The sequence below is a fragment of the Amia ocellicauda genome, chromosome 1 (genome assembly GCF_036373705.1).
Source record: "Amia ocellicauda isolate fAmiCal2 chromosome 1, fAmiCal2.hap1, whole genome shotgun sequence".
NCBI lineage: Eukaryota > Metazoa > Chordata > Actinopteri > Amiiformes > Amiidae > Amia > Amia ocellicauda.
Genome location: NC_089850.1, coordinates 58,049,541 through 58,071,540, shown reverse-complemented (window position 1 = coordinate 58,071,540; position 22,000 = coordinate 58,049,541). Strand labels below are relative to the sequence as shown.

General features: G+C 48.3%; 1 protein-coding gene across 1 annotated transcript; it reads left to right on the top strand.

Annotated features, from left to right (window-relative positions):
• The first annotated feature begins 2,077 nt into the window (after nt 1-2,077).
• Nucleotides 2,078-19,739, top strand: tecta (tectorin alpha). The gene is made up of 23 exons (XM_066714256.1): nt 2,078-2,141; nt 3,847-3,986; nt 4,559-4,846; nt 5,207-5,344; nt 5,980-6,145; nt 6,344-6,756; nt 7,215-7,785; nt 8,233-8,840; nt 9,043-9,613; nt 9,939-10,582; nt 11,238-11,889; nt 13,602-13,801; nt 14,023-14,403; nt 14,793-15,079; nt 15,459-15,739; nt 16,090-16,200; nt 16,742-16,944; nt 17,331-17,494; nt 17,732-17,980; nt 18,155-18,317; nt 18,876-18,963; nt 19,418-19,537; nt 19,639-19,739. The coding sequence occupies exons 1-23, from the start codon at nt 2,078-2,080 to the stop codon at nt 19,737-19,739; spliced, it is 6,603 nt and encodes a 2,200-aa protein (XP_066570353.1).
• Nucleotides 19,740-22,000: the final 2,261 nt, after the last annotated feature.

Sequence of the window (22,000 nt, the reverse complement as noted above, 5' to 3'; positions counted from 1 at the left end):
AGTTTCATGCGTGGGGGGCTATGATGGTTCTTTGCGGCAGTTTGTGGCACTGTTTTAAGTTGCGCCATTTGCATATTACACTTCAATGAGCACCTGTTCTTCAGACTAGCACACTAATTTTGCGCGCTTCAGTTTTCATGCAGAAAAATAATGTATTTCTCCATCACGCCATAGATATGTCACGCCAGCTGGAATCTTACTAGATTTTTTGTATTTTGTGTTTGTATGTTAATTTCAAAATGTACCCATCCTTAGTCCACAACTATAGTTGTTGGCGTATATTTTTGTCAGGTTTGTTTAGTTTTTTTTCACTTGGTCTTTGATATATATATATATATATATATATATATATATATTTTTTTTTTTTTCAGTGTTTGCAGTCAGTGTTGGTCAGAATTAATGTACATGTCTACTTGTGTCTGCTCTAGTTTAAAAGGTTAGGGGATGTTTTAGGTGAAAAGACCCTGAAAAACGTTTAACACAGAACTATAGGTGATACTGTAATTCAAGTTTTTTTGGGTAGGATGGATTTATTTATTTACTTATACATTTATTTATGTGGTTGACATTTCCCTCCTACATGATTATTTCAGAAAGATTCAAGAGAGCACTGTAAAAGTTACACAGTGCACTTTTATGCTTCACTGCATTTGTCAATTATAATTTCTTGCTTTCCAAATATCCCACACTGCTGTAAAAGCATTTACCACCCACTGCCGTGGACCTCTTGTATAACTGAAGTTTGTTTCAGAGCATCTAAGGAGCAGGGGGCATCAACAGCAAAAACCTTGTATCAAGCCAACAGAACGATCAAATTCACAACCATCAAGGAGGAAGCGAGTGGGGGGGGGGGATCACTTTGTTGCCTGTTTGTGCTCTGGCATGCAGTGGACTTTACAACATGATAGCTATTGCACTGCTTTTATCACAATGCTTTATGATGCTGGCAGTTGATTTTGCAAAGTCATCTGTCCTTATGCTCTAACTAAAGTATGGTTTCCTGTCTGCAATAATTGTCTTTAAATCCACACTGACCCCATTCAACCACGCAACAGTGCCAGGGGACAAGTTACATCCACATAGCAAGCTCTGAAGAAAGTCTCTTTTGCTTTGTATCCATAATCCCAAGGGATCTTGGTTATGTGATATACTTTTTCATCTATCACAAATCTGATGCAGGGGTCCCGCCTGCAGCCTGGTTGGTGGGATCCCGCTGTAAAAACCTCTTGGATGGGCCATGGTTCTCACCATGGCTCTAGCCCCTACTATCTGAAATAAGTCCTGGTACCTCAAACAGTCACAATATTCAAGATTTCTCCCACCCTTGTTTATGCTTGGTATTTTGTAACCTTAGTGCGGGACATCCTAGGGGCCAAACTGAAGGGGTGATGTCCAACGCTAGGCTATAGATTACAGCCCCTTCTTACCCTGTCCCAGTTCCTAGCATCACATCACATTGTCTGATGTACAACAAGCAGGAAGAAAACAATCCAGCCCTGACTGTTTGCCTCCGGATAATGGAGGCTTTTCAGGGCTGCGCTATCTGGCCGCTGTGCAGAGAACCGAGGGCTGTGAAGGGCGCAATACCCATGGGAGACCTGGGAGAAGGCTGTGGCTTAAAGCACTTTTCACTTCTCTCCCTCTCTCTCCAGTTTTAAAACTCCACAAGGTGAAGGGACAGTGGCCGGGAGGGTCTCACAATTATGTGAATTTTTAAAGGGGTTAATAGTTACATGACTAAAGTAAAATTTCGACATTTACAAGATGATTGGAGATCTAGCAAGATTTAAAAATATATATTTTTTGTGATAATTTTTATTAAGAACATTAAGTGGGGTTAAATTATTGCAATTGTGGAGTAGGTGTTGTGAAGACATTCTTTAACACTCATCCGTATGCAAGGTAAACAGGCAGGCCACATAACAGCTGCAGTTTAAATAGGAATCAAATTTAGTTTGGACAAGCTGCTGTAGAGTATTGACTGGTTTTAACCTTGACAAGTATGAACTATACATGAATTCTCTCTTTCTCCCTCCCTCTCACCCTTTTGTTCTATCTCTCTCTGTCCTGTACTAGGATGGTGAAGCGAGAGACTCCAGTTGTTCTCATCCACCTTGTCTTCATGCTGGCTCCTCGAGGAGGTGAGTTGACAGCTGTTTGCCTTTTCCTTGTAAGTCAGCCTGGATAAGGGTGTCTGCTAAGAAATCGTGTAATAATAATAATTAAAGCAATGGTAACATGAAAGGGGGATATGGCTTGAATCTGGTGCTCTCTATGATGTTTTAGGGTGAGTCTGGCATGCGTAGTGCTGTTTGGGAGTAGTTCTCCTTTATGCCATTTCCACTAACATATCCGAGCCATGCCAGAACCAGGCTGGCGCGGCTCGGCACGTTACACATTGGCAATTTTGTCAAGCCGACCCGGAACCAGGCCGTGAATTTTCGGCCCTGCTCTTACCTAGTGCTGGCCCGGGCCAAGCCGTGGCAGGGGAGGAGTTAACTGAACTCATCTTCACGTAGTGTCAGCCTACCCGATTACTAGGTCTAAATACATTAATAAAATACACCACAAATACTTAACAAACTACTACTGCTATTTATATACTGGTAAAAGAATCGTAGGATTGATCTACACAATGAGTTTAAATAAATTAATCTGTTACCGTTTTGAACGATAAGTTAGGTCTTTAACCTCCAACACCTTTTTTTAACTCATTCTCTCACTTCTCACGATGTATACATTTATTTATAACAGTAAACACTGATGGCTTTTTAATTATTAATTAAACCACGGTAACAAGGATGAATCCAAACATTTGCATGTTGCAACACAGCTTTTGAAATAACTAAGCTTAGAAAATGTATAGCCTTCCCTTTACGACCAAGTAGATTTCTCACAAGTTGTAAATTGTGAGGTACTCTCTCTCTCTTTCCCTCTCTCTGAAAAGCTTGTCTCTGCTCTTTTAGTAGTCGAAGCATCGTTGGTTGGTTTTAATGGATTCTTCAAACACAATTAGTCGTAGAAGTAAACTAATAATACAGGTCAAATCCACCTACAAGGGAAGATCAGAATATTTCATCGTACTGAAATGTCATTGTCGAAAGACTGGGACTTGGACAAATTTATATAGTTTCCTTATTGTGAAATTTTTGTTTTAACGAGATTCAACCTGTATTTTATTTTACATCGTCAAAGGCGAGAGTTTAAATCATTATGGTCTTTCATATGTTGTTTTTGTCGCATTTGAGAATGTTTTAATGTATGTCTTTGCAGCTTCACTATTACAGTTTGGTAGCTGGGCCAGTTGGTTTTAACTTCCATTTAGTAAAAAATAAAAAGCCCAAATTATGAAAATAACCACACTCTCAAGCTTCTGCATTGTTGTCATCTGAAAAACCCGACTATCTTTCAGTGGGAGGGTTCCCGATGAGAATAAATCTCAATTATGTGGTTAGGTTACGTTTTCATTGGGTTTGTGTTATGTCATTTATGGTGAACGTTGTGGGAGGGTGACCTACGCAAGGGCATGTAAAGGGCATAGGAAGAGGAGAATAACAGTTGTCATCTTGGGGAGTGGAGCTACCTCCCCTGTCAGCGTGGCCCTGTTCTCTTCCCATGTTCATGTTAGTGTGCCAGGCATTGGCTATTGTAAACAAAGACCGCGGGAAGGGACGGACACTGTGCTGTGTCTCAGCCTCACTCTTCGAGGCATCCAAAAGAACCAGGCAATGTGTCCACTTCAGGCGTGGTGGTGCATCAGCCTGGTGAAAACCAGGGTGGTATAACTGCTCCCTCTATCCTTCTCCATCTCTCTCTCTCTCTCTCTCTCTCTCTCCCTCTGTGCAGGCCTGGCCCAGAGTATCCTGTACCCCTTCGGCCCAGGGTCCCGGGACTCTGAGACCCCCAAGATGGACGACGGCAGCTCGGCCGAGGTACCCCTCCTCATTCAGGTCATCTTCTTCAACATGCCCTACCGCTCCATCTTTGTAAGTATCGCCGCCAGCTTACCTGCGCAGCACACCATCATGTTGCTCGCTGCAGTTTGTGATATATTGTTTTAATGATGTCATAACCTGCTGTAATCATTGTATGTTACTTTGAGGAAAGAAAACATATAAATAGCCTTGGATACCATTATCAATACTGCTTAATAATAATAATAATAATAATAATAATAATAATAATAATAATAATAATAATAATAATAATATCAACAATTTTCAATATCAATTTTAATTGGCAACTCATTACGACCTGGAATAAACCTGGGTAATTTGACTACTTACACAAACTGAGTTATTCATAAAAACAGAAACCCCTTCAGCCCTGGAGGACTGGAATTATCCTCCTCTTAGTGGATTATCTTTATTATTATCAGATGTCTTACCGAGAGAGACTTACGATTGTCATAATATTATTATAAAGACCTCTAGCCTGTTGGCAGTCTGGAGGCATTTGCACTTGTGTTCTGAAATAACGCCTCTCACACCTGTTCACTCTTGCAATTGTTTCCATTTGTCCGTCTCCCCCCCATATCCCCTTCTTTCCCCATCTGCAGGTCAACAACAACGGGGTGATCTCCTTCAACGTGCAGGTGAGCCAGTTCACCCCGGAGGCCTTCCCCCTGACTGACAGCCGGTCCTTCATTGCCCCCTTCTGGGCCGACGTGCACAATGGCATCCGGGGTGACGTCTACTACCGCGAGAGCACCGAGCCCGCCATCTTGCAGCGGGCCACCCAGGACATCCGCAAGTACTACAAGAACATGGGCAGCTTCTCTGCTACCTGGGTCTTCATCGCTACCTGGCACCAGGTCACCTTCTACGGGGGCAGCCAGACCACCCCGGTAAAACACCCCCTTGCCCCCTACAGCCACCCCCCCCCCCCGTTTTCATTCCGCCTCCGGTTTTATATTGCAGAATTGAAATCATTCAGCGCCCAATTGTGACTGTTATTCAAAGATAAGAAGTGACATTGTCAATCAGTTTGTTTATGTAAGGCACCACTGTAAACCCCTCCATGACACTTCATTGCTTTAGTGGGACACCCAATTGAACATCATTGTAAGTGATTGATGTCACCACAGAGTGCATACATAGGACCACAAAGGAAAGGGCCTGACTTGTCACAGAGGAAGTGCTAAACACAGCTCTTTGCGTCCCTGTGTCTTTGTGTCCCTGTGTCTCTGTGTCTCTACGTCTCTCAGGTGAACACTTTCCAGGCTGTCATTATCTCCAATGGCGTGTCATTCTTTGCCATGTTCAATTACGGGGACATCTCCTGGACCACGGGCACTGCCAGTGGGGGGGACCCACTCACCGGGCTGGGGGGCACTGCAGCACAGGTACGCAGGAAGGTGGACACTAACAAATCAAAGAGAAACTCATTGTGGATTCTTAATGTAGTATAGTGTATCACTATCCACAGTGAGGCTCCAATCATTAATTGAAAACAGCACACCCAGCTTACACATTTTACTTCTAGCAATGTTGGGTGAGGTTGCAGTTTGGTTTTGACAAGTATGAATTAAGATCATAGAAATGTATTATCCTGATCACACATTAATGTTGTGAATGATCTCTGATTGTTGGACAGGAAGCTTGTCTGCACATTTTATAAGTCCATTTCCAGAATCCATATCACCCACGATTCCATTGCTTTGTATACATAAAGGCAGTCTATTTTGTTTAATATGCATTTATTTAGTTATTGGTCAATATTGTTTCTCTAAATGTACAAAGTGTCATTGTATAAAGTTATTATACCATATTATACCCCCGGAGGCTATACATTTGTGTTGCCACAATGTTATGAAGTTCCTCGTTTACACAATTATAATGTTGCCACAATTTTATTTGGTTAACTGAGCAGCAGGGCCTTTTATAATGAGAATTGTACCCCTCCTTCCCTCCCTCCCTCCTTCTGTCCTTCTTTCCTTCTTTCCTTCCTTCCTTCCCTCCCTCCCTCCCTCCTCTGCAGTCAGGTTTTAATGGTGGGGATGTCAACCACTTCTTCAACCTGCCAGGCTCTCGCTCCAACGAGATTGTGAACATCGAGCAGACCACCAACGTCAATCAGCCCGGCCGCTGGCTCTTCCGCATAGATGGAGAGCAGATTGACCCAGCCAATGGCTGCAGCCTCAACGGTAACCGCAACCCCCGCCAACCTCTCCACCTCTCTCTCCCTCTCTCAGGGGAATAGACTGTGTTTGAAGGGTCTGAGCTGCTAAACAAGCCAGAAAAATGCCCTTGTTTCAGTGTTCAATGATACTTGGCGGCTCCTCCTCCTGCTCACACCCCACTCTCCCTCACACCCCTCTCCCCCCCCCCCCCCACTCTCCCAGGGCGGTTCTACCGGCGTGGTGAGGTGTTCTGGCTATCGGACCAGTGCTCCCAGAAGTGCCGCTGCCTGGACCTGGAGAATGAGATCATGTGCCAGGAGGTGCCATGCGGGCCGCTGGAGAACTGCGAGTTGCAGGAGGGGGCGTTCCACTGCCAGCCCACACGCACCAGCACCTGCGTGGTGTTTGGCGACCCGCACTACCACACCTTCGATGGCTTCCTCTACCACTTCCAGGGCACCTGCTCCTACCTGCTGGCTCGGCCCTGCTGGGACTTGCCTGGCGTGCCCACCTTCAGCGTAGAGGCCAAGAACGAGAACCGCGTGGGCACCTCTGTGTCCTGGCTGCGGGACGTGCGGGTGGAGGTGTACGGGCACCGCATCACACTGCCCAAGGGCAGCATGGGCACTGTGCAGGTGAGACTGGCGTGGGAAGTTCCTTGCTATTCAGGAATGTGCTGTTTGGTTTATACAGAAACGTTTGTCCTTGGTGAATTTTGAATTGCTAGAGCAGTAGGGAATATGTTATTTAGAGACCACAACTAGATAACAGCTCTCACTGATAACTGCAGTTTGACAGGCTAGCCACAAGGGGGCTCTTTTCTTCCTCAACTACCATCCAAACCTAGCAATGCTCAGCAAATCCACTCTGGGGGAATCCCTGTCCCAGCCCAGGTTAGCACCAGACACTGAAATTTCCTGCCCCAAAGCAGAGACAGAGACAAAGATAGTGTGGTCTTGCAGTTGGGTTATACTGAATTATCAGAGACTCCTGGAGAGTTTTTTTTGTGGAGGAAGCAAATAATGTTTAAAAGTCTCATTGATGTGTAAACATTCACAGAGTCCAATTATAAGCCTACCTCTTCCAATTGCAGGTGGATGGGCTGGTGAAGACCCTGCCAGTGCAGCTGCAGCTGGGCGCAGTGCGGGTGTACCAGTCAGGGGTGGCAGTGGCCTTGGAGACAGACTTCGGGCTGCTGGTGACGTATGATGGGCAGCACTACGCCTCAATCTCGCTGCCCAGCTCCTACTTCAACAATACCTGCGGCCTCTGCGGCAACTACAACGATGACCCTGCCGATGACCCCGCTCTGCCTGACGGCTCCCTGGCTGAAAGCGTGGTGGAGCTGGGTGGCGGCTGGCAGGTGGAAGATGCCGACTGGCGCTGCTCGGATGGTTGCGCCCAGAACTGCAGCCTCTGCGACGCTGCCACAGAGTCCTTCTACTTCCGTCCCGACTACTGCGGCATCATCAACAAGACGGATGGGCCCTTCCGGGACTGCCGGACTGTGGTGGATCCCACCGCCTTTGTGTACAGCTGCGTCTACGACATGTGCAGCAACCGTGACAATATCACCACCCTCTGTCAAGCCATCCAAGCCTACGCGCTCGCCTGCCAGGCCCTGGGAGTCACCATTCGCTCCTGGAGGTCACGCACCTTCTGCGGTGAGTCACGTCCCGCTCCCCATTGCCTGGACTAGGTCCAATATTCTGTGTATCTGTCCCCTGCTGCTCAATTTATTAGGTCAGTTTATGCTCCTGCTTTTAGCCATATCCCATCCCATCCCATCGCATTGGGGCTGAGTTCTGTGGTGCTCAAAATCAGCGGGATGTAATCAGTCCCTAAGGGAGCTTTTTTCTCCACACAGGTTGGAGGTAAATAGATGTCTGTGTTAAAATAAGATTAATTTAGATGTTGATGGAAGGGGTTTCCAATTTATTTTACGAATGTGATGACCTTAAAAGCTCATGTTAGGCTAAGACCCCCTAAACTCCTGTACCCTGTCCTGTTTGGGGAATTCAGCCCAGCCTACGAAGGGGTGAGATTGAGAGGTATAACCATCAACATGATCAAACCGAAAAAAAATGTCCTTTGTACCCCTTCTGCTTCAGCTCTGTCCTGCCCGGAGTTTAGCCGCTATCAGGTGTGCACCAGCAGCTGCCCCCCATCCTGCTCTGACCTGACATCCCATCTGTACTGCGCCCACCCTTGCACCGAGGGCTGCCAGTGCGACGAGGGCTACTTGCTGAGTGGCAGCCGCTGCGTGCCCCTGGCAGACTGCGGTTGTGAGCAGGATGGGGTCTACCACCCCTTGAACGAGACCTTCTGGACGGGGTTGGCGGCGGGAGAGTGTGCCCAGCGCTGCGTGTGCGAGCCACAGGGAGAGATCTCCTGCTTCAATGAAACGTGTGGCGATGGTGAGGTGTGCACAGCTGAGCTGGGCCGCCTGGGATGCTACCCGCGGCGGGAGGGCGTCTGCTCTGTGGCCCAGAGCCAGGTCCTGGCCACCTTTGATGGAGCCACCCTCCCCATCCCTGATGAGAATTCCTACTACCTGCTCAAGCCTTGTGGTGGCAGCGGGGCTATCAATGTGTCTGCGCCCGAAGTGAAGATTGGACGTCGGCTCGGCAACAAGGGCCCCTTATGGGTCAGGCCTGTGGTGGCCCAGCTGCTCGATCTGGAGGTGCAGCTGGGTGGCTCTGACTTTGACACCATTAAGGTAGGAAGCACAGGGAAATGAAGTTCCGCAACTGGCCTTGTGTCTATATAAATATATATTCAAACACAATGTTCAATTTTTATGTTACCAAGGGGTAACAGAAAGCCAAATGTGTGTCCGTAAACACTATTTGTCCATTAGCATTAATTGATCAGGAACTGAGATCAACTGGTTTTCTCTCTTTTTCTCTCTCTCTGTGCAGCTGAACGGAGATGCAGTGGGATTGCCCTATGTCCACCCCCTGGACACACTGCTCATCTACCGTGCCCCAGGCAATGCGACAGTATTGGAGTGGAGCGGGCTGCTGACAGTGCGTTACACACGGCAGGGCCTGCTCAATGTTACGCTCTCCACCCACTTCTACAATGCCACCTGTGGCCTGTGCGGCTACTTCAATGGCAACGCCTCCGACGAGCTGCGGCTGCCCAGCGGCAAGCTGACAGACAACACCGAACTGTTCGCTGAGGGATGGCGGGCCATCGCTGATGACCTGACCTGCAATGGGGACTGCGATGATCTGTATCGCATGTGCGTGGACCTGCGGCTCTACCAAAGCTCCTGGCTCTGCGGCACCATCAACGACCCCACCAACAGCTCCTTCCTGGGCTGCCACGCCGCCGTCAACCCCTCACCCTTCTTCCGCAACTGCCTCTACAACATGTGCGTCCGTGAGGGCAATCGGTCCGCCCTCTGCTCATCCCTGCAGGCCTATGCATCAGCCTGCCAGGATGCCCAGGTCAGCCTGGGGCCCTGGAGAAGTGCCACCAGCTGTCGTATGTATCTCTAGACCTCTCTCCTCTCCCTCACCCCGACCCCCATGCCCTCTTGACCTATCACTTAACATCCTCTTCTTGTCTCCTCTGTTCTCCATCATCTCCCTCTTTCACTTAATTCCTTTTACAGGCATTGACAGAGAATACATTACTAGAAATATAACATATATACTCAAATACAGGTTCTGGTAAAAGCACAGCACAGTATTTTTCCTGGGATGCAGCAATAGTTTGAAAGTATAAATCATAGCTTGTTTACAGCAGGGTCTAGTACATAGCTCTGTGTTCTGTCACTGTGAGTAAACCTCTCAAGTTCTCCACACAGCTCTCCCCTGCCCGGAGAACAGCCACTTTGAGGAGTGCACTAGCGCCTGCCCCCTGACCTGTGCCACCCTGGAGGCAGAAGGGCCTTGCCCGCTGCCCTGCTTCGAGGGCTGCCAGTGCGATGAGGGCTATGCATTGAAGGATGGCCAGTGCATCCCCAAGATGGACTGTGGCTGCCAGTACCGGGGCCAGCAGCTCGGCACCAATGAGACCTTCTGGGTGGACTTGGAGTGCCAGGAGCGCTGCTACTGCAATGGCACTGACAATGCTGTGTACTGCACCATTGCCCCCTGCAGGCCGGAGGAGTACTGCTTGGAGGACAGCGGCCTGTACTTCTGTCAGCCCCGCACGGAGGCTGTGTGCATCACTGCAGGCTATGGCCACTTCCTGTCCTTCGGAGGAGCGACTTTCGACCTACAGAGCAGCTGCACCCTCCACCTCGCCACCACACTGTGTGGGAGGGAGGGGGAGGGCAACAGGGATGAGGAAGAGCCGAGGGAGGCTGAGGACAGTCTGCCCCAGTTTCGCCTGTCTGTGCGCAGCGAGGAACGGGATACAGGCCAAGCCATTTGGGTTAAGGGCTTCGTCCTGGAGGTGTATAACTATGAGATTGAAGTGTCGCGCAGCTACAAGCACACTGTAACGGTAAATGTGTTGGATGGGTGGGTGGTGGTGGGGGGGGGCGAGTGGGGGTGTGGGAGAGTCAGTTGGCTGTTTGGTCATCAATTCTAACACCTTATACTTACTATGATCATATTGTGCGTCCCCTTCCTGATAAAAATAAATCAACCAAAAAAAGAAAAGTAACGTAGCAAACCATTTCTTGGGTGCCAAGTCCCTTTCACAGCTCTCACATATCAGCTCAAAGTGAGTGCTATCAAGAGCACAACACCAATAACAGCTTAGTAAATTGAACTTTTCATTTTCTTGACATGATCAGCAGAAACATTTTGGTTGCAAATATATGAAAATTCCTAGACATCAAAGCCCAGTCTGTCCACTTCACAGACTCAGCGTGACGCGTTTGATCACCTCTCTTTTTTTCCCACTGGAGAGGGATCAGAGGGCCGCTGAAAGGCACACAGGTTTCACTCCACAAAGCTTTGGAGCGAGGAAAGAAGCACAGAGTCCAATGTTGTTCCCCCGACACTGAAAGCCTGGCATCTGAAGTGGCATGCTATACTAGGAGTCACTCCCGATTTAAATACGCCAATAGCTTAGTTTGGATGATGTGCCACCATGGCCAATGAGCTAGAAAATCAAGTTGCTGAAATAAACTGCCCTCTTGCTTGTTTCTCAGGTGAACAAGGAACGTCTATACCTTCCTCTCAAGCTAGGGCCGGGGAAGGTCAACATCTTCTCGTTTGGGCTGCAGCTGGTGGTGGAGACGGACTTTGGGCTGAAGGTGGCTTTCGATTGGAAGACTGCCCTGTCTCTGACCCTGCCACGCGACCTCTACAATGCCACCTGCGGACTGTGCCAGGGTCTGCCCCCCAGGCCCCCTACCCTGAGCGTCAGCGAGTGGGGCATGAGCTGGGCAGAACGGGACACCTTCTGCCGGGTGGGCTGCGGGGACGCGTGCCCCCGCTGTGGCCGGGGGGAGGCGGGGGCGACAGGGGACAACGGGCTGGACGACAATGGCAACTCCAATGGCAACGGGAATGGCAATAACTACAATGGAAACAGTAACAAACTCCATGCTGGTGAAGCATTCAATGGCTATCTGGACCCCGAGGCCCTGCGTCTGTGTGGGCTGATCCCTGATCGGGGTGGGGCATTCTCTCGCTGCCACAGCAAAGTGCCGCCCAACTACTTCTACCAGAACTGCCTGCAGGACAGCTGCGTGGACCAGGGCTCCCTGGACACCGTCTGCAATTGGCTGCAGATATATGCCAGCACCTGCCAGACCCAGGGCATCCCTGTGATTGGCTGGAGGAATGCCACACCCTGTGGTGAGTATAGCCCGTCCCTTTGCACCCTGAATCACGGTCGCTTATATATGTGTTTATTAATATGTGCACAGATTTATATAAAGGCGATAGGTACACAGATTCATTAGGGAAGAAGAACATATGTATACAGGAAATACACATGCATGTACACATATATATACACCGATCAGCCATAACATTATGACCACTGTCAGTGGGTGGGATATATTAGGCAGCAAGTGAACATTTTGTCCTCAAAGTTGATGTGTTAGAAGCAGGAAAAATGGGCAGCGTAAGGATCTGAGCGACTTTGACAAGGGCCAAATTGTGATGGCTAGACGACTGGGTCAGAGCATCTCTAAAACTGCAGCTCTTGTGGGCTGTTCCCGGTCTGCAGTGGTCAGTACCTATCAAAAGTGGTCCAAGGAAGGAAAAGTGGTGAACCAGCGACAGGGTCATGGGTGGCCAAGGCTCATTGATGCAGGTGGGGAGTGAAGGCTGGCCCGTGTGGTCCGATCCAACAGACGAGCTACTGTAGCTCAAATTGCTGAAAAAGTTAATGCTGGTTCTGATAGAAAGGTGTCAGAACACACAGTGCATCGCAGTTTGTTGCGTATGGGGCTGCATAGCCACAGACCAGTCAGGATGCCCATGCTGACCCCTGTCCACTGTCGAAAGCGCCTACAATGGGCACATGAGCATCAGAACTGGACCACGAAGCAATGGAAGAAGGTGGCCTGGTTTGATGAATCACGAGTTCAAGGTGTTGACTTGGCCTCCAAATTCCCCAGATCTCAATCCAATCGAGCATCTGTGGGATGTGCTGGACAAACAAGTCCGATCCATGGAGGCCCCACCTCGCAACTTACAAGACTTGGATCTGCTGCTAACGTCTTGGTGCCAGATACCACAGCACACCTTCAGAGGTCTAGTGGAGTCCATGCCTCGACGGGTCAGGGCTGTTTTGGCGGCAAAAGGGGAACCTACACAATATTAGGCAGGTGGTCATAATGTTATGGCTGATCGGTGTACAGATATACACACTTTATATGCATACAGACACAAACATTTTAATCACTCCAGCAATGATTTGAAGAGAATGCTAAAGGAACACAATGCCAGTCTTCCAAACAGGGGAAAAGTGAGTACAATACGTAACATGGGTGGCCTATTCTAGGCTTTGATAATCAATAAGTCAAATTCTGCCACGTGAGTAACATTAGATGGTCTATAACAGAACTCTAACATGGTCTGCATCTCTGGCCTTGGAGAGCTACAGAACAGGATCTTCTGATCTCCTTCCCAACTAGGATCCCTTAATTAACCCAATTAGTTGGTTTTCATATGTTCAGATGAACAATGATCTTTATGTTCCGGACATCTATAAAACTTGACCTCTTCATTAAACCTTGCAGCCCCACCAGGAAATCACGGTGTAAGGTCAGTGTAGAAGTAATACTCCAATAAGTAGATTATAGATTATTTTACCTCTTCAACATTTACACATTTCAAGAAATGTATACACATGGCACTCTTTGAAACTCACAGTTCCCCATATTCAATCACTTTTTCCCAGGGTTGCACCCAGGGCTAAAAATGAACCAATGGCTTGTCAATCAGGGGTTAGACAATAGCTGGGAAATTAGACCAGCACACTTGAAGCCAAAGCCTGTGCTCAGCCAAGCAATATAATTGGGATGGAATGGTTAACCCTGTCTATGTCTTCTGCCCAGTCCTGAGCTGCCCCGTCAATAGCCACTATGAGAACTGCATGACAGCGTGCCAGCCACAGTGTGCCCCTGCCCGTGGGCCGCGCGACTGCAACCACTACTGTGTTGAGGGTTGCCAGTGCGACCAGGGCTTTGTCATCAACGGCAAGAGCTGCATCCTGTCCCAGAATTGTGGCTGCTATACCGACGGGAAATACTATGAGGTAAGAGAGACACCCCAGGCTCCATTTCGTGCCCCCTGTCTCTTGTCTCTCTCGTCCACCTTCTCTTCCTCCCTCTCTCTCAAGTCCAATGTAATTAAAAATAGGTCCAGTGCTCAGGCAACGTGGAACAAAAAATACAGTAATTACAGCACAGATATTGGCGGACATATTGATATAGTTTTTTCCCTCCCCCCGCTTTCCAATCTCCCTCACCTGTCCAGCCCAAGCAGCTGTTCTGGAACGGGGATTGCTCGAAGCGTTGCCAGTGCATCGGGCGCAACCTGATCCAGTGCGACCCGCGCCGCTGCAAGTCAGAGGAGGAGTGTGCGCTCAGGCATGGAGTAAGGGGCTGCTTCCCCCGGCGCAGTCAGCACTGCGTGGCCTCGGGGGGGGGTGTCTTCCGCACCTTCGACGGGGCCACCCTGCGCCTGCCAGCAGCCTGCTCCTTTGTCCTGTCCACCATCTGCCACAAGTTGCCCGAGCTCTCCTTCCAGCTCATCGCCAACTTTGACAAGTGGAGCACGCCCAACCTCACCACCATCTCCCACGTCTACCTCTACATCAACGAGGAGAACATCCTCATCTCGGGCAACACCGTCAAGGTCTGCGGCTCCTCTGGGAGCTCTCTCTCTTTCTCCGTGCCGGTCTCTCATCTCCGCCTCTTGCTATTCTTGTCTATGTTAGGGACGTAACTACTAAAGTGAGTATTGTGTGAGTAGATAGACTCGATTCATGAGTGTAACATAAATCCTTTGTTCAGTTCTTGGCTGGTCTTACAATCATTCCCTTCTTCTCTCTCTGTTGCTCCCAGTTCTTTCTGCACCTATCCCATGGCATTGTACTAGTGATAAAATGGTGTTAAAGTTGTGGGTCCATACCCAGCATCATATGGCCAGTAATACTGATAATCAAGATTATAACAGTATACTGATATTCCATTCTGATGATGGTGTCAGTGATAAGGTGTGTCATCAGTGTTTATGTCTCCCAGGTGAATGGCACCCCGGTGTCCGTGCCCTTTGTCACAGGGCTGATGACCCGCGTGTCCAGCTCCGAGGGCTTCCTGGTGATCGACACTGTGCAGGACATCCAGGTGCGCTACAACCGCTTCAACACACTGCGCATCAGCATGGGCCCCCGGCTGAACAACAAGGTGTGTGGCCTCTGCGGCAACTACAACGGAGACCCCACCGACGACTACATTACCTCACGTGGCAAGCCGGCTGTCAGCGCCCTGGAGCTGGCGCAGAGCTGGAAGACCAACGGCATGCAGAACAGGTGAGGGGGCGAAATGCTTCCTGGGTCCATTGATGTAATTGTTGTCCTTCAGCTTTTCCTTCTATATCTATAAGAGTGCATGCTGTGTTGTCTCATAGTTCCCTGGTATAACATTAGGGCAAGACATGATCAAGGATCGTAGCAGCCAATCCATTTTCTTAATGAGGTCCAGTTAATCATTCCCTCAAGTTCGTAGGTGATCAGTTACACAGACCCAGAAAACCTGCCCATCTGTTGCTCTTTCAGGAGTAGAGGTAGTCACCACTTGTCCATTTTAAACTGGCAATTTTAGTTTCCCGCCCCAAAAAAGACAACAGAATTGTGTTTATATCTGTGCTCATTCCCTCTGTGTCTCATGTTCCCTCTGGTGACCCCCCAGCTGTGACGAGATGCAGTATGTGGCGCTGGCGCAGTCCTGTGACAACACAGCAGTTTTGATGCTGCAGGGTGAGGGGGACTGCCTGAAGCTCACCCAGATGAAGGGCTTTTTCCAGCCCTGCCACGGCCTGCTGGATCCCCGGCCCTTCTACGAGTCCTGCTACCTGGACGGATGCTACAATCAGCGCAAGGCCCAGGTGTGCGGCTCCCTGGCTGCTTACGCGGAGGCCTGCCGCTCCTTTGGCACTCTCAGCACCAAGTGGATCACCCAGGAGAACTGCTGTAAGGGCACAGCACCACCTACAGGCACCTGGGGGGGAAACGCAGGGAGTCCACCAGCCCCAGCAATGCACTTACCCAGAAGGCATTTCAATCTCGATATATATTTCAGATTTTGTTCTATCACTAGTGTCAGTAGCAAGTAAGGGGCAGTTACAGGAAAATAATATAACAAGAAGCAGCAGAACCAACTAGCTAAGTTCCAGGTGTCTCAAGATGAGATTTGTGCGGTTGGTGGGGAGATAAGGGGGACTCAGGGAAAGAAAGAAAGCAGTAAATGGATTGGGGATTATAAGGGGGGGGGGTGCTCTGTGTGTTGAGACAGCTAATGTTGTGTGTGGACCTGTCTTTAGCAGAATGGATCTATGACCCGTGTATGGGAGAGGTCTGCACCAACAACACCTGTGAGCAGGAGAACGGGGGGGACCTGTGCGGCTGCCCGGAGCTGCAGGACACCGGAAACGGTGAGAAGGGATGGGGGGATGGGTTTGAGGGGAAATGGGCTCACTAGAGGAGAGCTGGTGGGAGGAGTAGAAGGCTGGAGGAGGGGGAGCAGGGAAGGAACAATAGGAGGATGACAGCAATTGTAAAATATGCTGCCCTGAATGATTATTGGACTGTTTATGGTGCTTTCTGGGTGGGGTATAAAATCAAGCTGAGGTCAGTTACAATTGAGAGAGAGAGAGAAAAAGAGAGAATAAGAAGAATGCTTCACACGATACAAACACACTCTCAGGGTTTACCTGACCCTCTTGCTACAGGGATCAATTTCTCCTCCCAAAAATGCTGATTAATCAGTAAAGACTCTCATAGCAGCTGTTACATTTTTGAAGTACCGATCCCCTCAGTGTCAGTCTGTGTCCTTGCATAATAAACATCCATTTGCATATTCCTTTTGGGCCGCCCTTGTTAGCATCGACAAATCTGTGCCAAGGAGCTGGGGTGGGTGGCTGTGGCTGTGGCTGTACCTGTTCTAAGCATCTGTGCCATGTGCCCCACCCTCAGGAGATGATGACATCATCCAGGCCGAGGTCATGTGTAAGCACTCCCAGATGGAGGTGTTCATCTCCAAGTGCAAGCTCTTCCAGCTGGGCTTCGAGCGGGAGGACGTGCGCATCAACGACCAGCACTGCTCTGGCATTGAGGGAGAGGACTTCATCTCCTTCCAGATCAACAACACCAAGGGCCACTGTGGATCCATTGTGCAGGTATACTCCAGCCATACACTGGAGAAGAACACCTGGGCAGATCAGTCACACCTGGCTGCCTATTCCTTTAAAAAACCAACTCACCAGGTTCTGTTCTCAAGACATCTTTCTTTTACTCTTCATTCTTTCAAGAATTTTGCAACTGCATACTGACAAATTCATTAGCCTAACCCTGACTGTATATCTGTGTGTGTTTCAAAGTGGTCTGTATGTGTGTATGTATGTGTGGTAAATACTGGGCTCTGTGAGAGTAAATATGGAAAAAGTGTTGTGTGTGTTTCTCAATCAAAATCTGACGTGTGTGTTTATGTTTGCAAATGGCATGAATGTGAAAATGGGTTGAATCAGTGAATGTTACTGATACCAATCTCTCTCTCTCGTGGCAGTCCAATGGCACCCACATCATGTACAAGAACACAGTGTGGATTGAGAGTGTCAACAACACGGGCAACCTCATCACCCGTGACAAGACCATCAACGTGGAGTTCTCCTGCGCCTACGAGCTCGACATCAAGATCTCCCTGGAGACCGTGGTCAAGCCCATGCTCAGGTGATCCCTCCCTCCCTGGCTCTCATGCCAACCCCATCTGGGCTGGGCGGTCTGGAGAATATGCATTGCCTGTAGGAGTGTAAATTAAATTGGTGCATCTGTGTATGTGTGTTTCCATGAGAGAGAGCGACACTGCTGCAGACTAAATGACTTGGGGATTCTGATTAAGGTCACGTTCACAGCTCCTCCAATTATGCCTCACTGCCTCAACCCCACCTATTTCCTCTCTCTCTCCAGTGTGATCAACCTCACCCTGCCCACTCAAGAGGGCAGCTTCATCACCAAGATGGCACTGTACAAGAACAGCTCATACCGACAGCCCTACCGCGAGGGCGAAGTGGTGCTGAGCACACGGGACGTCCTGTTTGTGGGTGTGTTCGTGGAGGGGGCCGACCAACACCAGCTCATCCTCATTGTCAACATGTGCTGGGCCACGCCCTCCCGCCACAGCAGTGACCGACTCCGCTACATCATCATTGAGAGGGGGTAAGGGGGCGGAGTCCGTCGCAAACACACACTGCTGGCGTATAATAGTACAATTTTGTCATACCTGTACTAATAAGTACAGCAACACACCTTTCAGTGTAAGAAGTGAATATTGTAGAATATGAAGTACAGTTCAGTGTTGAAGGTACTCTGGGTGTGTCTGTCTGTGTCCAGGTGTCCCAACATCAAAGACAACACCATTGGGATGGAGGAGAATGGAGTGTCCCTCACCTGCCGCTTCCACGTCACCGTCTTCAAGTTCATTGGTGATTACGACGAGGTGCACCTGCATTGTGATGTCTCACTGTGTGACTCCGAGAGGCATCCCTGCAAAGTGGTGAGGGCCCTCGCCATGTCCGTCTGTCTGTCTGTTTCTTTGCCCATCTACCCATCTTTAATCTGTCTGTCTGGCTGTCTGGCTGGCTGCTACCACCCTCTCTCACTTGGTCTGTCTGTCTCTCTGCCAATGTTCTGCTGCCTCTCTGTTTGACTGTCTGTCTGTCTCTGACAATCAATCGGTTATTCTATTGTAAATTCAGATTTTGCCCTCTTCAATTACACTTGTAAACATGTCCCTGGTCTTACACACGAGTAAATTGTATCAATTTAAATCAAGCCCATATTGTGCAAAGACTGCTGTAAAATTGTTAGATTATAGGGGAAACAGATAAGACTTTAGGAATACAATATATAAAACTCATTGACTACTTTCTGAGAGTACTCTAACCTATTTGCTGTCATGAGTTTCATCCATACTTGAGGTGAGTTGGCAGCAACTTAGCAGTACTTTTTCTAACTCCCTGTTCATGGTCCCTGGGCTGTGAAATATTGATCCGTCTTTGTCTGCAACCCCTGTAAGCTAAGCCTATGCTGCTGTAATTAAATTTTTTGCTAGAACTGCCCCCACAACACCAGGATGTACTCCGGGTACGGCAGTGACCACAAAGAGCAGATCCTGACTGTGGGGCCCATCCGCAGGAGAGGTGAGGAGGAAATCCCTGTTTCTGCAGCTCTTTACTTATCCATCAATCCATGTAGTGATCCATTTCTTAATTGGCATGGTGTCCTTCACAATAAGTAGTCACAGATTTGCTTGATTTCACAGATTTAAGACCAATGAGGAAAGTTGCAATACTGTCATTATAACCACAAATTTCAGTTCACAAAGAATCACTGAGGAGCCCCATAGCAGTTCCCACACATGCACATACATGAATGCACACACTGTTTATCTCACTGAATAAGAACTGTTTACAAGAGTGCAGTCGTCTTATTCCCTTGCAGTGGGTTTTGCTCTCTCTGCAACTTTATCCTTATGTCCTTATGTTGATGATTAGGAATAGTAATAATATTAGTAGTAGTAGTCGTAGTGAATCAGAGAGAGCCTGGTGATGGTCTGAAGTATGGGCCCCCTGTGTGGGCCGGATGTGTCCCCAGAGTTGGACTGGTGTGAGGAGAACAACGGAGGGTGCGAGCAGATCTGTACAAGCCAGTTCTCCGGTCCAGTGTGCAGCTGTGTGACGGGCATGCTGCAGCGCGATGGGAAGAGCTGTCTGGGTGAGTTACACAGAGACCCTCCTCCTGCAGCCAATGCTACCAAAACAGAATGAGACATCCTTGGAGCGAGAAATAACTAGTTTTGTGCTTCCTCCTCTAAGCTACCGGCTCCAGCGGTGACCTCCGACCTATGGCCTTCATCTTGGTTTCCGGTGTGCTGGGTGGCTGGCTGCTGGTGCACACTCAAGCCTGCATGTCCTAACCACAGTGGAGGGCAGAGAGAGAGAGAACAAGTGAGAGAGAGAAAAGGAAGGAAGGAAAGAAGGAAGGAGAGAGCCAGGGCCTACTGCACAGGTCTACATGGAGAGTAGCCCTGCCGCAACTTTCAAAGACACTCACAGCAATCCCAGCCCTGAACATAACACACTGCCATCCAAACCACCCTCAACCCCTCCCTTTCCAATCCCCCATACCTGGAAAAAGACAAGAACCTGTGTATAGCCATGTAGAAAAACCCAAAGGTCCTGTATTTAGTGTTTCCTTCATGAGCAGAGTTACCCCAGTGATGTGGGTGCTCCAGGTTTTGCTGTTTGGAGCCATGATAGCATTTCCATGGCTAGAGGTGAAATTAAAGGACAGTGGAAGTGCTTCCATTAGTTACTGTCCCGGCAGTTCCTATATATATCGGCGGCCTCCAACCCTGGTCCTGAAGAGCACCAATCCGAGTCTGAAGATGGTGTTCCCCTTCGCCAATTCATTTGGTGTAATTGTAAGCTTGGCTTGGATCCTGCGTGGCTCCTCGGGACCAGGGTGGGAGTGGCTTGCGCCATAGTGTTCTTGTTTGTTCCAGATGCAATAACATCTCGAGAACTGGGGTCCAACCTGTTGATATTGGGAGACATCGATAGAATGCTGGGATATATTTTTTTAGACAGATGAACAGAAGTTCTTAAAACATGGCATTACCGTTGCCTAAACATTACCATCTAGAATGGAATATTTTGCAGATACGAGATGGATATGGAAACTGACAGGTAAGTATTAACTTGTCAGCTTTGTTTTTGTTTTTCCATTGGGGAGGAATTTGCATCTCCACCACCTACACTCCCCATCAGTGTGAGTGCTCAGGCAGGGAAACAAAACAAAACACATCAAGATCTGGCCCTAGCCTTCATCACTGGGCCCTTTACTGGTCTAACACACTGCGTATGGCTCATGAAGGAAGTATCAAGTACTAAAAGAGTCCCTGTGCACTTTAATGAACAAGAAGTCTTTGGACCTTTGTATTGTGTGACTGGTGTGCATTTTGTATTTTTGGCGGCTGCAGTGTTCCTTATGAGAGGTTTTCTGTTGGACTTGACATGTTCCACTGGGGTTCCAGTCTCCCACACTGGGCAGGGTAACCTAGTCTGCATTTGTTGTCCGACTCATGGTTTTGAGAAGCTGACTGTGGTACAGTTAGTTAGGCTGTTATGTAGTAAATATGTTTACTTGTCAGTTCCTTGGTTTCTCACGCTTTACTGTATATCTCTAGACTTGATCCCAACTCCACTGTGCCCTGCTACTCTCTACCATGTCTTACCTCTGTGTTGCTCTTGGAAGCTGTTATTGCTCTGGCAGAAAATGCGCTTTTGACAGTGAGTTCATCATCTTGAGCTTGAAGGCAGGCAAACATGTGTTCAAGGCCTGATAATACGGACTTTGACACTTTTTTGGTTTCTCTTGTGCTCCAGATATAATTTGCCAAGCTGTTGACATTAGGCATTTCTCATTTCTGTTGTGGACCCAATATCATTAAGAGTCTTTTGATGGGCATTTGAAGCCTAAGAGGTGATCTTTTCCCTGATAGTCTTGCTTCACAACAAACCAAGTATGGAAACATTTGTCTTTTATTTTTTTATAAAGCAAAATGCAAATGAATGACAGAAGAGGAACCAATTTACCTATAAGAGAAATCTCTCGAACTCTTTAACACTGAGCTGTTGATAAGTGTTTTCAGTGTCTGTTATAACTTAATTTTCAGAGAATTGTACATTAATATAGCTCAAGCCCAGAGACCATGCTAGAAAAATACATGATGATGCTACCCCTTTTTGCTAAGGCTGTTATGGAACCAAAGTTATGCAAATGCCAACACACTCTTGCTCCACAATGGTGAGGCAGAAATCATAGAGGAATAGCCAATCCCAACTCAAAGCACATACCCCAGTGACAGGTTTCACACACTGTCTCACAGAAGCCTTTCATAAGCAAACTGTGCTGACCTCTCCTGCCTGCCAGAGAAAGACCCTCTTTCTTCCCTTTCTTTGTACTTTGATTATTGTAACTGTATTTTTTATGTTTTAATTTGATTTGCTATGATCTGATGTTCTAAGGGTTAGTTCAAAGGATGTTATTCTAAAAGACCATTTCGAATCAAGAAATTGGACCTGGCCACCACATCACAGACTCGGACAAAGCCTGTGAGCGCTACTTGAAACTTAATGGGAGGGGGGGGGAAGACCTGTAATAGGCAACTGCAAA